Genomic DNA, 16,849 nt, shown 5'->3' with positions numbered 1-16,849 from the left:
CATGGGCATGTGAAACCCAGCTGAAAAAAAGTTTTATGTAACTCTTCCCTCTAACTGACTGACTGACTTTGAAAATGTACAGTCACAGCCTGAAGGCTGAAAAGTCCCCTCTGCTACCCCTAACCTTCAAATTACCGCATGAAAACACTGTTGGAAAAAGAATGTTTGAAGCAAGATCTTTGGAGCTAAGATGCCTCTGCTAAACCTGGAATTGCTCACTGAAATTTACTTGAAAGTAGCTGGAGGATTTATCTGCTCTTTCGTTCATGAAGAGGTTTGTGAGCTCTTGCCATGAATGAGTGACTTCAGCTAAGGGTACTGATCTCTCTCTTCCAGCTCGGTGCATTTGCTAATGTGACAAAAGAGAAAGCAGCTTATCCTGCCTGAGTGGCTGCTGCCTGCTGCAGGAGGACCACAACTGGCTGGTCCTGGCACTGGTGCTGCATGATTCTGGAGGGCCAGAGCACCAGAGGCCTGCTTGCCCCTCCAGAGAAAGCGAGCTGCACATCTTCAAAAAGGTTGTGGATATTTTAAAAAGTCTGTATGTTTGAGACCTGTGACAAATTGGTCAGCACATGCACAATATTTAGAAGTTTTTCTCTCTCCTCCTTGTTCTCTTCCCAGCAGTGACAGTGCACTAGAAACAATTCCATATGGCTATGGAAGGAAGGGAAGGGGAGGCGAGAGGAAGGGAAGGCAGGGGAGGGGAGAAAGAAGAAGGGAGGAGCACTGATTTGTCAGCTGTTTGTTGCTTTGACAAGCTGAAAGTAGTTAAAACTGTCCTCTTGACTGTTTTGTTTTCCACGCATGCAAAATAAATTCTATATAGTGTATTTCATGATAGAGAATCCTCTTCGGGATGAAAAAGGGATTTGAATTCAGTATATTATGGTGAAATTTTCCATTGCTCAAATCTCCAGACTTGAAATGTATGTTGCAGAGAGATCAGCAAAGACAATTAGAGGGCTATGCCTCCAGCTTTTGCTTTTATGCATTTCTAACCTCATCTCAACGCAGAATCTTTCAATTGTAGTGCAAAAAAAAAAAAAGGGAAAAGAGGTCAATGCCAATATAATGTCTAAAGAAAAGGTGTAACTGATGTGATGTTGGCTTTTAACATTGCACATGGTCTTTAGTGATTGCATCTTGCATGGCTCTGAGAAGAACATATTAATAATTTGTAATGACACATGGCTTCTAAACTACCGCATTCTTTTTTTCTCTTTAAAGTGAAAAACTACATAATTTTCTTGCAGCTCATGTTGTATCAGAACTTGTGCTTCTAGGAGGATATTCACTCTTTAAAAAATGTCAAAACACGTACTCCAGCACTTAGGAAGAATGCTCAGTCAAAGCCAGCCTGCTCTCACCTCTGACAGACTGATTAAGATGAAGTGTTTGGTACCTACATGAGAGATCAGATATATTATGCTGAATGGGTACCGTAGAGAGCCAGCGACTTACCACATCAATTATCTGCAGCAAAGAAAGCTGAAGCTCAACTACAATGGGCTGGGAGTCATTCATGACTGGGCGCTCCAGACGATTGTAGTTTCTCAGTAGATCTCTGTACAAGCGTCTCTGGCTTTCACCCTGCTGAGACACTAGGAGAAAAGAAAGAAGGTCACTGTCACTCAGGCTGGTCGTGCTGTCCCAAGGGGGACAAATGATAATTTGTCTGTTTAGCAAAAAATGCTTCTTAATGTGTCAGTAATTTGAAAGCATTTCCCAAAAGTTCTCCAAATCTCTAATATAGGTGTGACAGACACGTCTTTTCTGCATATGTGACTGACGAACTTCTAAAGAGAATAACTATTAATGCTCTAGCTATTTACAAACACTCAGGAACTACTGAGCAGTCTTTTGGGCTCAGAGTAAAAGTTCCCCACATCTGGGTTTCCCTCCTGACAACGGTCAGAGGCGCCAAAACTATCAGACAACTTGCTGGAAGGTAGTAAGAGAGCTTTTTTTATTTGCTCACTCTTATTTCCTGCAGTGGACTGCAGTGTGCCAGCACTGGTATTACTTGGACACATTCTGTGTTTATCCAGCATGAGCAACAGGTATACTTATTACTCACAGCAGATTTATCAGGCTTTTCTGGGTGTGTACTCAGGAAGTAGTAAAAAGCCTTCTTCACACTGCCTTCAGTTTTATGTGGCAGTCTCTCCAGGCTTTGGGTTACTTCCCTTGCCTTTCTTCCAAATAAGGTGATGGTATGAAGGCTAGAATATTTGACAGGTATGTACAATGTTGATATTGAACTGAAGATGTTAGATGTTTAACTTCTCTTTCTGTGGGAATATTCAGCAGAAGATGCCATGCAGACACATAAACTTGTTAATGACTAGCAGAACCTCAATATGTGATTAAATTGCATAATGCTGCTGTGTATTGGCTCCTCAGCTTTGCACTGGGTACAGAGAGAGTTCATGTAAGTGTTTTTGCTGTGCTTCCTGGCCACAGCTATCATGGATGCAGCAGTGATGGATCAGGGCTCATCCCTGTCAACGCCAGCAGTTTGCTGGGATACACTGCTCGGGAGCTCAGGTCCCCCAAGAGGTGCACGTGCTGAGAGCTGCATCAAACAGGGTGAGTGTCATGGGCTGCAGCTCCCTGAGGACAAATCACTCTTGTCAGTGTGAGTATGCATTCCCGGATCTGTGGAAAACCAACCCCTGAGAGGGAATCTACTCTCTGAATAGTTATTACTTTGGACTGAAGCATTTTTACTCCATTGCAGCTTCTGGTGTCTGTGGATGTGACTCTTAAACTCTTGACCAGAGCTCTTCACACTGAGGCCAGGACTCCTCCCACAGTAGTTAATTTGAATGCCTTTGTGACAATCCAAGCAAACACTAAGAGCCAGCTTTCCTATTCCCCAGCTTTTTACTGTGCTCAGCAAGCCCTGTAAGCCTGGAACAGGCATCTCTCAAATACAGCAGCCAGACCTTTTAAAGCCGGTAATATTGCTCTATTTATAATCCTGTTGAATTCATGTTCCCTTTGGCTTTTCTGGTACTAAACAGAATTTTGTGGCTTCTGAATATGGCAGTGCCTGGTGAATGAGAAGTATTTCTGTTTAATTTGGTGAGCTGCACTGACATATCAGTTTTATGGACACTCTCTTTTTGAATAATACATTACATGGTCATGGGGTATGAGGGGATGAGATGCCTTAGGGCTGCTCCAATAGCCCTTGCTGACACACTGAATGCCACGTTTAACCATCTGCAATAAGCAGTTCTGGCCACAGTTTCTCTGCTTCACCAGTTTAAACAAGCTTTCCTGCAAGGTACTAATTTAGGTTCTCAATATTTGTTTTCCAGTGCCTCAGCACACCCCAATTCCCTTGTAAGACCCCTCTGTAAGAAGGAAAACAGGGAAAACAGCAACACAGTGTCTAATGGATAGAGACTCTATGATTTGAGCAAACTTGCTGTCTTTTCATTTTCCCAGCATGCTCCCCTAACTTCCTTCTCCATGTTCCTGTGCTTTAGGGAAGGAATGACTGTCTGCACTTCTGCCCTCATCCTGAGTGCTTATGTAATGGTTGCCTCCAAAACTCTTTTTAAACTGTCTACCTCAGCTTTTGCAACAGTGAAGTGCCTTCTCCAGGCTCTGGTCAGCTTGACTGCTCAGTGCCCTGATATCACCACTGTTGTGGTGCATTAAAAGAGCTCGTTCAGAGAGGTCTGACTGGGAGAGACATGAGCATAACCTTAAGTATTCCAGGAAAATGTCTTCACACTGTGAGCTCAGCTTACAGCATTTTACTACATATTACTGCTCTTCTTAAACCTGGTTTGCCATCCCATCCTCAACTCTCCCCTCTGCAGTGGGGTCCTGTTACTTTCCTACCTCTTGTAACCAAAATTGTTAAGGTATCCTTAGCTGGTCTATACACTGCCTGGCTGAACTGGCATGAATAGCTACATGTCTGTGCGCTCCCAGTTAAGTATATAAAATTACAGAGATTCAGAAGCAGTGGTTGTCTTGGAGTGTCCTAGAATGTAGCTGTGGCAGTTGTTGGCATTACAAAGACCGGGTAAGTCCAATCACAATACCATTTCTCTGTTACGTTTGCTTCGGAGGAGGAAATGAGGTGGGTGGCAAGTCAGACCTTTGTTTTCATAGACTTTTTCTTTAAATTGTAATTTTCAAATACTGAATGTCTCCTATTCCAGAGAGATTGCTGCTTTTTTCTCTTGCAATGCTTGTGTTAATGCATTGTGACACTACATCTCTGTGTGCTAAGTGGAGTGTTTGATGAAGATGAGGAAGTCTGGATCTCTCAGGAATACTGGTAGAATAAGCTTTTCCACTGCCTACCCTTCAGACACAGAAACCTTATCAAAAGCAGAGGCACTGTGAGCTCACTGGTCACTAATGCGTTGTTTCACCTTTTCAATTAGGCTGGAAGTTGGCTGTCGAAACTTAATGATGCTAGGTTAGTCTCCCAAAGTCTGCTACCAAGCAGACTTGCTTCGCTATGTGTGTTACAGTAGAAGTACAAGTAACTGGCACAGACATTAAGAATTATGTTTTCTGGCTGTAGGGTCTTTGATTATAAAAGCTGCTCACTCTGAGTAAAAAAAGTCCCACTGCCTGAGCCAATATCCCATGTGTTGCTTAATTATATAGGAAACAGTAGGAAATAATTCTCAAACGAACACACAAGTAGAAATGGTAACAGACTGAAATAGAAGAAATACAATTTTTTTTAAAAAGGGAAATGATTTTTATTTATTCAGTTACTTATTTTTAATGATCAAATTTGATTTCCAAGTTCTTTTTCTGGTGAAAGGGATAAAAAGTACTGAGGACTTGGAGGGGATGTGCACCAGATACTGAAGGGCTCTATTTTGTGGAAAGGGCACCAAAGCTGGCTATATGTGGGACCAGAAATTGAAAACAAACAAGCAAAATAAAATCTGAGAACAGAACATGATTTCCAGCAAGGAATGTTGTAAGCTTCTATAATAGAAGGTATTTCATCTCAGTGTCCCCATCAGGGCTGCTGGATTTCTCTCTTGAAACAAAAGGCTGCTGGGCTGGAATTATTAAGTGAAATGCAATTGCGAAAGGTAGGCAGAATTTTGGAGTATGCTGTGACTCAGCGACTCAGCTTTACACTCTGTGTAACCTAAATTGGTTCCCTAAGCTGCTCCTGCAGTTTGCAGACATTTGGCAGGCACAAGACAATTAACCCATGGCAGGGATAAAGTCCCCTTATGGTATTGTGAAGAGCTTCATGTAGAGTAGATGTATTCATGGACTACGTTAATGTAGTCTGTACCTCTCTGGATCTCCTCTCATACAGCAGCCTGTGCAAAGTCTACAACACACCCACACTGCAATGTTCACCAGTTGATAATTGTGACCCATAAGCAGCTACAGAATTCTTCTGGAAACACACATTATCATGAAAATGTATCTTTTTAGGACAGAGTTGCTGAGAACTACTCTGCAAGGTAACCTGCCCAGGAAATATTTCTCTATTGCAGTATGCTACCATCTTCTCTAATAAAATAAAATATGTGTCCCTTTAAATGTATTACTGTGAGATTAGAGAAATCCCTCGTGGGGAGCAGTGTGGTGTGCTGGATCAGGGAATGATGTAAATGAAAAATCAGGATGTGGCTTCTCTATGGGCTTATTTCTGAAATGCATGGGAACAGCTGTCCTTCTCCACCATTCACCTACAGCATGCTTGCCTTAAGTTATTTCTGCAAGAAACAAAAAAAAGGCACCTTGCTACCAGCTCACAGTTTGGCTCCATCTTTCTTTGCACACACACAGTTTGCATGTAGGATTTCAGCAGTTGGATATAGACATGTTGCAATTCCCCAGACAGGTCAGGCAGAGTCAATAGGAATAAAACACAAAATATTTGGTTATCAAATAAACATCTGCAAAGCTTTAGTAGCTAAGCTGCAGAGATCTCCTCAGAGCAAGTCTAGAAGCAAGTTAATAATTGCATCCAGGAATCTGGATAAGTGTGGCTTAACGGCTAGAAGGAGAGAGGCATCTCTGATAAGATTTGCACAGATGGTGTCTCATACTGACTATGAGCCACCATGGCGCTTATAAAGGGTTTTGAATTCTCTGAGATACTGAGATCAGATCAAGCTGGTGTTGGCTGATGTCACCTCCAACTCAGCAACTGGGCATGCCTACACTCAAGCACAAAATGTCTTGCTGCTGGTGATGTCAAGGAGAGCTGCCTCAGTTAGCATGTGTACTTTGTGGTGACATAAGATACATTGACCTGAGTGAGTGTGACTCAGGTATCTGTGCTTTCCACAAAACTAAAGTTAGGTGTTTAAATGACCCCCAACCTCCCGGCAGGAAAAAAAGAAAAAGAAAGTAATCTGATCAAAACCAGTGAAGCCACTACCCCTACCCTGTGTGCTGCATGTGGTTTGCACTGGCTTCCTCCACTAACAGTTTGCTTGTCCTACTGAAGAAACACACGACAAGTGGCTATGGGCTGACCACACACCTCTTCTACCCTCTCTGTCTGCCTTGTTCCTCTGGACTTGGCTTGCTTCTTCTGTGCTGGAGTGGCATCCTGACTTCCTACTGTGCCAACACAACACTCATTGCACCTTCTGTGGGTTTGGCACTGAAGAGCTGTCAAAGGGGCTGTTTGGTCTGGAGGCTGCTCAGTGTTGTCTGGTAAGAAAGGCTGTCACAATCACAACTATCTCTGTATAGATTGCACCTGTGCTACCCCCAAGGAAGGTCAGAAGGTCAGAGCAGGGCTGCCATATCTTGGCTGCTAGATCCTACTGCTCTGCTTGGCATGCTGAACTCCCTGAGCTCCAAGGCAGCCTTGCCAGTTCCCCAGGTTTGCTCCAAAAGGGGTCAACTCCTTAATCTAGTATTTCTGTTGTGGGCCACAGAATGTCTTCCTATGCAGAGCAACTGAACAGTGAAACATTAATAGGAAGGAAGACGAAAGTACAGGGATTTCCAAGCTGATCTGAGCCATCCTATCTACATTTACTGATTATTCCACCTCTTGTTAATGTTGTTCCCTGGATTTATTTTGATAATCTCTTTATTTTATTTTATTTTATTTTATTTTATTTTATTTTATTTTATTTTATCTGCATTGAACCAGCTTCTGTTCTAGCTGAACTCTTTCTGGTTGTTGCTCATTTCTCTTGGCACAGTCCTGAGCTACTGCTTTATTCATGCAGAACTAGGGGAGCTATTCATACGTAAAGCATTTTCAGTTCAAACGTCCTACTCTTCCTATGCCATTTTTATTGACACATCTGCATGCCGTTGTGTTTCTGAGTTACAAAGCATGCCTTTTTCTTATATTTTTCAAAAACCATTCCAAGAAGAATTTGCATAAGCACAGCTGTTAAAATCAACATATATTCCTGGCTGATTATGTGTTCAAAGATTTTTGTCCCCTGCTGCTTCAAAAAAGGTCCAAGACTGCAGAAATATTGTGCCTATTTATTTACTCTTTTTGTATTTTCTGCAGGTTTTTCACAATATTTCTGTAGCACTTTCCTCTTTGTGTACTGTTCTTTTGCCATATTCCCTTTTTTTGGGGTGGTTTCTGTTAGTTTTGCTTTTTACTGTTTTGCAAAAAAAAAAAAACACTGATGGAGTTCTGGACTCTATGAAAACTAGCATCTGTTATACTGGTAGTATTTTTATATTTAATTGTATCAGGATTACCTAATACATAAGTGTGACTGGAACATTTACACAGCAAAAGCCATTAGGAAAACCCTTGAGCAGCAGAGCTAGCTCCTGGAATTCTCAAGTATTTTCCTAACAAACTGCAGATTCTTCCAGAGCATTTCATTATTTGTTTTCTTTTTAGTTTATCACTGTTTACTTTTAGGGATTTTTAGGTATGCTTGTAAGAATGCAAATAAAATGATCACAGGAGGATATGAAGCACATACAACTATGAATTATGAGGGAAGTAACAGGAGAGGATTAAAACCAATTTGTTTCACAGGTGACTTCACTGACATAAATAATTGGAATGGCAACAACACTTACACAAATATAGTATAGTTACACTGCTTTGGTAACTATTAAAAAACTCTCACCTTATTTTGTATATTTTCCCACTTTCTGAGAATGTAAAGCATGTAGCTACCATATGTCACTTAATCCCCAGAGACACAGATGTGTCCCATCCGCTTTTGTTCTTACGTGCAGCATTTTCACTTTTATCTGTGGCTGTAAAAGCATGATTTCTTTCAATGCCCTTTGATTTAAAATGCACACCATCACATCTTCAGGGAAGAGTACAGGCACACAAGACAATGCAATCGCATCAGCTGCCTCAGCCCCGTGTGTGTTCAAGTGATGTTTATTTGAATACAACCCTCATTTAAAACTTCTTTTTAATCTGCTTCCCTCCTGGGTAATCTTTGACTCTTATCTTCAGCTTTCACTGTGCAGATTATTTTTGCATCTTATATTCAAATTTCATTAGAGGAATGTGAGAAATGCCATGTTTTCTCAGGCAAAAAGACCTGTTCTTCCTGACACTGGTCATTTCTGTTCCTTTCTACCAGATAAAGAGCTCCCAGCAGAGAAGGGTATTAAAGGGTACGTGAGGAAGGGTTTCAACTCAAAGACTTCAGGCACATGACAACATGCTAAAAAGAGTATATAGGCCATTATATAATGAAAGGATGGGATTATTTTTTCAGTGCTCCTGATGGCTTGGTGCAGATGTTTTAAAGGCTGAGATACGCATGTGAGATGAAAAGACACACATTAAGATATTAACAGCAGCATACCTCTCAAATTTGCTAGTTATCAGAACTACCTCATTGCTCCAGATTAGAAAGAAACATAACCAGCTGCAGGCATACAGGATAAAAAACCAGAATTTTTACTGAGATGCTAGTTTACATCAGCTCCATGCAATATAAGTGTAGTTACTACAGAACAGAAGTGGGTAGCACAGGAGGAGGAAGACAGACAAGGGTCAGGAGTGAGAATCCAATCCCATCTTCAGCTCCCCACCGAAACATGTTAGAGGATGTTGTGGTTGTGTGGAGATGACTCCTGCCAGCCATCCCAGGATCTGTCAGGAGAAGCAGCGACGGAGGCCCATGAAAAGACTTAGAATCATATGGCAATAGTGAGACACAGGGGACATGGTCACCAGCAGACTGGAGTGCACTTCTGAATTCCCCACACACACTGGTTTGCAGGGCAGCTTGTCACAACCCTTCACCTCTGCACATATCAGCACCCAAGCCAGTAATCAAGGGAAAGCCCTCCTAAGGAAAGCTTATGAGCTTTACTGAGTGCTGCTAGTAAGACAAAAGGAACTTACTCCAAGCCCACTGAAAATCACTGCAACAGACCAGAGCCACTGCAGTGTGTTTGGGCACACTAAGGTGTTCATTTCCACAGGACAATTCACAACATTTTCACTCTGACCTGTCTCCTGCTTCTTCCAGAGCAATTTCATACTATCACTAGTGCCAAAGAACCTTCACTACATAGCAGTGGTTTTGAGGCAAGGCCACTCCCTCACCTTTGACCTGTGAAAAAGAAGCCACTTCCTCCATCTCATAGAGAGAAGTTTGTGACTAACAAATGGGAGAACTATGCTTGATTTTCATCTTTGTTTTCTTCACATCTCGGGGACACTTCTCTTCCTGGGAGGTTGTCTCATCTTTCCCTTCCTTCTAATATTTTCTATTCATAATATTTTCAGAGTAGGAAATGGAAACTGGACAATAGTGTTGCACAGCAAACTGAACATGTCATTTCAGCCTTCAGCACTACTGTTATCTGCACTGGGTTTAGAAAAAAAAATCTGTCTTCTTAAGTATCATCTTTTGAGCCTTCACCAAACTTGCTTATCTGCTTTGATACCTGCTATTATTACTACACCTCTCTGTCCAAATAGATTTTCCCAGATTTAGGAAATTAATGATGAACTTCTGCCCTGTCAGCCAGAAAACTGCTCTTGCATAACAAAACAAAGCACCAAAGATACAGAGGATGCAAAAGGCAAGGACAGGTTTAACTCCTGTATCCTCTTCCTATGTTGCTCAAGCCTTATCTATGGCCTGTGAGCAAAGTAAGTGGGCTGCAATGTTTGAGAGGAATAGGCAGGGCACTGATGGACAATGTAAGACCTGTTAAGAAAGTTGCAAGCTTGTCTTTCTTCTGTCAGAAACTCAAATGATAGATGACAAGAAAGGTGATGTCAGAGCCCTGTGAAAGGGATGTGGGTTTTGCTGTTGAGAATTTTGACAGTATCTTGAACAGCTGATCATTTTTCATCCTTGTCTGTGCTCCACACCTGAATTGGGAAATAGGAAAACACATCTTTTCAATTTTGGTGATCCAGTCTTCAAACACAAAGGGAATTGTAAATACAGGCACAAAAATTCCCAACAGGGAGTCTGAATTTATTCCTTCTTGAAGACAAAAGCTCCTTCTAAGGCTGTCTTGATGAGGGAAATGGATTGTCTTGATGAGGCAAATTAGGCTTGTGATTAACAAAACAAAGATCTGTAGAGATCTGAACTCAGACATAAGAAATCATAAGAAGTTGTTTGATTTGGCTGATTCAGCCAGATTTGATTTTGGGCATATCAAGTGGCAGAACTCAGTCTGTGTCATGAACTACACAGCTGTTTTCCATACTCTGAATGTCACCAGCTCTCAGTGACATGTGGGTTTATTAGCATTATTCCATTTTCAGGATGGTAAATGATTTTTTTGTTGTTGTTGTTGTTTTTTCTCATGTTCTGGTTTTGTCGGGATCAATAGGAATACGAAATACATGGCTTTCATTGCTGTTGTCTGGCAGCCAAAACTGCATTGGTTGACTCAGATCCCAACTAAGAGGAAGAAAGAATTTTACATGAAAATGAGGAACTCCTAGGCAATGATGATCTGGGGAGCCTGGTTTTGACATGATTTTACTCTTTTCAATCAGCAGCCTAGGTAACTTCAATCTAAAGCTCCTTCTGTGGCAGGGGGTTGGAACTTGATGATCCTTGGGGTCCCTTCCAATCCAAACACTTCTATGATTCTATGAATTATGTCAGTGCAAATTAAAAAAAAAAAAAAAAAAAAAAAAAAAAAAAGCAGCACGTCCATGTGGTATGGCCATCATTTTGTGATAAGATAGCAGATTTTGTGTTGCTTAGTCTCTGAGAGACCCCAACTAGCCTGAAAGGAAGAAGGTGACCCAATGCTGCCTTGCGTTCAGACTTCCTGAGGCTGCTAGAGCATTTTGATCCAAAGGGGAAATGACTTGCCCAGCTTGGAGGAGGTCCTCTGCAGTTGAATGGCACCTTTCCTCACTCACACGTTTTTTCAGTTCATCTATCTTTTCTTAATCATTCTGACCTCCCACTGACATTTTTGGCAATGCACAGGCAGATGTTAATTTAACAGTTTCGGATGACTACATTAGTGGAATCTGGGGATCCAGAATCTTTGAAGAATACATTAGAAGAAGTCCTAGACCTTGAACAAAATGTTCTTGCAGAATATGCTACAGCATAGCTGTTGGGCTACATTAGAACAGCAAGTCTTTTGCTTAGGGCTCTTCAAATGGTCAATCAGTATGCAGGGTTTAAGGATATGAGGGGAGAAAGCCTCATTCCATACAGAAAAATAAACACTGAATTTGGGAAGTCTGTTGGAAGAATCTACATGCACGTCCCATTTGCACAGAGACTTCAAGTAGTTTTGCATGCGTAACAAAGTTCTTTAAACTGGAATTGTCTCTAATTAGCATGTGAGGTACATTAGCTTTGTATAATATGTATATATTTTGTTCATAACATCAGCTAGAAGGTCTCAATGGAGGTTAGACCTCTGTCTTTTAGTAGACTTTGAAAAGATACTTGGTAGGAAAGTGTTACATACTAAAATGGGCAAGAGATGAAAGAAGAGATGAGTACATAATGATGAACACAAACATTAATATCAAATCTGTGAGAAGTCTAGGAAGGTAACCAGGACTGCAAAGAAAGGAAGTAATACAATTCACAAGTCATTTGTGAGGATCTTTAGCTTTCAAGCACAGGTAACACTTCTTTTAGGGCTGGGGTAGGCTAATTAAAATTTTGTGGATATCACAGAATTATAGAGTCAGAGAGTCATCGAATGGCTTAGACTGGAAGGGATCTTACAGACTACCTAGTTCCAACTCCATGGGCTAGGGTGCCATCCACCAGATGAGGCTGCCCAAGGCCCCATCCAACCCAGCCTTGAACGACGCCAGGAATGGGATACCCACAGCTTCTGTGGGCAGTCTGTGCCAGTGCCTCATCACCCTCTGAGTAAAGACTTTTCTCCTAACATCTAACCTAAATTTCTCTTCTTTTAGTTTAAAGCCATTCCCATTTTTCCTATTACTATCTGACCACATAAAACTCTCCTGCTTATAAGTTCCCTTCAAGTATTGGTAGGCTGCAATTCCATCTCCTTCTAACTATTTCCAGGCTGAGCAAGTCCAACTCCCTCAGAGGAGAGGTGCTCCAGTCATTTGATCATCTTTGTGGCCCTCCTTGGTACGTGTTTCAGGAGTTCTACACCTCTTCTGTGTTTGGGGCCCCAGATGTAAATGTACTACTACAGATGGAGTCTCACAAGGGCAGAGCAGAGGGTGGTAATTCCTCTCTCACCCTATTGACGACTCCTCTGTTGATGCAGCTCAGAATATAGTTGGCCTTCTGGTCTGCAAGCACACACTGCTGGCTCATGTCCAGCTTTTCATCCACCAGAACGCTCAAGTCCTTCTCCACAGGGCTGTTCTCAGTGAGTTCTTCCATTCTGTACACATACCTGGGATTGTACCAACATAAGTGCAGCACCTTGCGCGTGGTCTTATTGAACCTCACTGGGTTCATACAGGCCCAATTCTCCAGGTCCCTGTGGATAGTGTCCCTTCCTTCTGTTGTGTCAAATGCACCACTCAGCTTGATGTCACCAACAAACTTGCTGAGGGTGCACTCTATTCCACCTATCCACATAGTTGATAAAGATGTGGAAGAACACCAGTCCAAAGACAGAATCCTTGGGGACATCATATATCACCTGCTTCCATCTGGATATGGAGCCATTAATCACAACCCTTTTGCTGCAATCTTCCAACTAGCTTTTTATCCACTGAATAGTCTATCCTTCAAATCCATCTCCCTCCAGCTTAGAGTACTCACAAAGTACTTTAAGTATCATGAGTACCTTCAGTTTTGGGCACCTCAGTACAGAAATGACATGGAAGTGCTGGAGCAGGTCCAAAGAAGGGCAACAAGGCTTGTGGAGGGCTTGGAGAATATGCCCTATGAGGAGAAACTGAAGGAACTGAGGCTATTTAGTTTGGGGGAGAGGAGGCTGAGGGAAGACATTATTGCTCTCTGCCAATATCTGAAAGGTGTTTATAGTGAGAGCGGAGTTCATCTCTTCCCACTGGTGACAGGGGACAGGACGAGGCGAAATGGCATCAAGTTGTGCCAGGATAAGTTTGGGTTGGATATCAGGAAAAACTTCTTTACAGAAAGGGTTGTTAAGCACTGCAAGGCTACTAGGCTCCCCAGGGAGGTGGTTGAGTCACCATCCCTGGATGTGTTTAAAAATTGTTTGGATGTGGTGCTCAGGGACATGATTTAGTTAGGGTAGTATGGTTAGGTCACGGTTGGACTCAATGATCTTTAAGGTCTTTTCCAACCTCAGTGATTCTATGATTCTATATTCTTATTATGAAATAAGGATGTGGTATGGAACCTTGTCAAAGGCCTTGCAGAAGTCCAAGTAAACATCAGTTTCTCTTCCTTTGTCCACTGATGCAATCACTCTGCTACTCCAGAGTAGTCTCCAGAGACCAAATCTTTAGTAAAGAGACTTACTCCAGCAGCTACAAATACATATATTCCAATTTACAAACTAATATTTTCTCTTGGCGTGGTGAAAATCAAAATGATCCAGAGATTGCTTTCTATGCAGCCACAGTTGAACTTCAGGGAACACAGTGTACAGTCCTGTCAACCCAAACTGCAAATTATAGCTCTAGCTTGTTTTTGCTGACAAACCTCCCATCTGCCATTATACTTCATGATGTTTTGATTTTGGTCAAAGGAAGGGACCAGAGTGGCTCTTGTCCTGAATGACAGTACAAGTGTCTGATAAACAACACTCTTCCTTTGAGCTATATTTGCTCAGGAGTGTGTCCCACATCTGCAATAAACTCCTGTCTACCTCGGTCACTCCCTTGGGTTCTGCTGATCACCACTGCTAGCCCTACCAATCTAAGGTAGCTTTACTCCTTCCTTAATTATATTATGCAGTTGTCTTTGAATAACCATACCAGGAGTGAACCCAAGGTTTTGATCTACTTTAATCACTCTAGAACTAGGAACATTTTCTCTATCAATTACAACAGATAGGTGAAATACTGCATTAAACCTTCATTCAGATCACACAGTGAAATCAAATGACATTTCATTACTTCTGTTCCCTTGAAAATCACAGCCATTGTGTTGTATCTCCTGCCTTGTGACTAATGTAACTCCTTTCTTAGACTCTGGGAAGAGTCATCTTCATGCAGTATGAGAAGGGATGTTGCTGTTCACTGTACCCACTGCACCATATAAACATTAAGTACCTCTCTCTTTTTGGGCTTGGTAAAGTTCCTGACAAAATCATCCAATATTTTATTGCCATTGCTAACTCATCCTCTTCTGTACCTCTATTTGGAGAGGTACAGAGAAACAAACAAACAAAAAAAACTGGAGCCACCTTTAGAACCTGAATGTTGGGTACAAATTTCTGTTCTGAAACCACTGGATGTACCCCTATGTTGCAGCATGGATGAAAGCTCCAGAGGCACCATCTGATCTGCAACTGTTGCAGACCATAACTCATAGATTCGCCTTAAGCTCTGCTTATCTACTGTGCGTTGATCTGCACCTCTTCTCTGGCATTTCTGATCACAGAGAAGAGCAATGCCTACGGATGGAGTTGTGCCACAAGCACAAGTCCTGTCTGAATCTGTGTATGTGTCATCTCCTTGCACACTCAGCATTTATAGTCACCAGATTCCAGTATCTTTGCTTCCAGATAATACATCAATGGCAGGAATTTAGCAGTAATTTCCCAACTCTGCAAGGTCATGCATGGAATCTTTTTAAACCAACATGGAAAAATACACCAACATCTGCAAGCAAAGGTCTTCCTCATATAATTCCTATTTTAAATGCCAATCGCATTGTTATCTTTTGCATAAAGTATCTACCAGTGGAGTGACACAACTCAGAGAGGATCAGCTTGAAAGACATGGGCTAAACATTACATTTAAACTTCAAATGAAGATCACAAAAGGCTACAGATTATCTGATGTTAATATCTGCTTCTGATCTGCTAAATTTTTATGAAGGTGAAGCCATTCCACTGAACACCCAAATTGCCACGAAAATACATGGTACTCTGTTAAGATACAGAACTTCTAGCATCTACTTAACAGTCTCCTTGGACTAAACCATTCAGATCTTTACAGTTCACTGCAGTTCCATCATTCCTATGCAACTAAGGCCCCCAAAGTTTAGACTTTACAGATTAGCATTTAAATACCAGCCTTGATTCTTCCTGCTACAGAGATCTCTAAACTCCTGTCACTAACTAGCTCACAGTAAAGAAACTCTAGCCTGGCAGCAGAACCTGTTCTTTTGGGACTGTCTTGCCAATGATTTTTGCTACTGCAGAAACAGCACCTGCTTGCACAGAAGTGAACCAAAACCTCAGTGTCCTACTGAGGATTTGCTTATAAAGATCACCAGCTGTGTTCTGATGTGATCATCAGAGCTAATCCAAGTCTGTAGAACTGTGAGCAAGCACAAAATGATTGTAACATAGGAATTCAACTCCATGGTAAGCGAACCAAAGAGAAGCTGGTTTACTCAACTGGTGCAAAACAAGTCATGTGGAATTATTTCATCATTTCTGTCCTTTAGCTGTTGAGCTTGTTTGCAGCATTCCCTGCCACAGGATGTGTCACATACTTCTTAGCCCTTCCATTCCCTCAGGACTGCAGGAGGATCTCTGTCTTTACCTTGCCTTTGCCTTTGCCTTGGTTGGACTTCTCAAAATCACATGGCCAGACTAAGGCTCTAATGTCAGCCTGCACAGAGCACAGAAACTAAGGGGTCTGACTCTGCTCTGTGTGGGGTGTATGGCAGTTAAGTAGCCTCACTTTAAAACGACAACAAAAGGATGTACATAAAATGGTAATCAGAGTAATTAGAATACATGGGTTAGCTGGAGACTTTCAGCTCGATATTCAGCAAAGTGTGTGTTTAACCTGGATGTTCAAACCCAGCAAAGGACTGCATGCTGAGCTGAAGGTAACACTCCCTGGGGAGGCTAAGTCTCATTGTGGCCAGTGGAATATGTTTCCTGGGAGAAATCCATTGCAAGTCATCTGTACCCTGGCTCTCAGAGTGCACCACGCATGAGGCAAGCAGCAGGTGTGGTTCTCATCCCTTCCTTGCCATCCTTGCCTGAAGCAGTGATTTCCAGACGCTCCTCTTGAAATTGCTACGTATCTGCTGGATTCACAGAGCACTCCGATCCTATAGATGTTCTTTCAGACTCTGCATTGGGCCTGGAAGGGACATCTGACTACGAGAAAAGTAATTTGGGATCCAAGGAAGCTGATGACCAGTTTGCGCGCCTTCATTAGGTCTTACAGCCCCCAGAAAAGCACTGCTACCTCCAGGCACTTTGGCAAGAAGGGGTGCAATGATCAAACAAAAAGGGCACATCTGCAAGGGCTCCCAGCAGCAGGATGAAGCTGCTGAAGCAGAAAGTCATGGAAAGGACT

At 42.1% G+C, this 16,849-nt stretch overlaps 1 protein-coding gene across 1 annotated transcript in view; it reads right to left on the bottom strand.

Annotated features, from left to right (window-relative positions):
* LOC122176441 (neuronal acetylcholine receptor subunit alpha-7-like) overlaps positions 1-16,849 on the bottom strand; it is a 64,222-nt gene that overhangs the window by 45,366 nt on the left and 2,007 nt on the right. The window contains exon 2 of the mRNA XM_042864938.1: positions 1,465-1,604. Coding sequence (XP_042720872.1) covers positions 1,465-1,604 — 140 coding nt within the window. The remainder of the gene's footprint in view (positions 1-1,464; positions 1,605-16,849) is intronic.

This window comes from Lagopus leucura, unplaced genomic scaffold (assembly GCF_019238085.1).
Source record: "Lagopus leucura isolate 7727_CA_CO unplaced genomic scaffold, USGS_WTPT01 Super-Scaffold_774, whole genome shotgun sequence".
NCBI lineage: Eukaryota > Metazoa > Chordata > Aves > Galliformes > Phasianidae > Lagopus > Lagopus leucura.
This window is presented reverse-complemented; position numbering and strand designations above follow the sequence as displayed.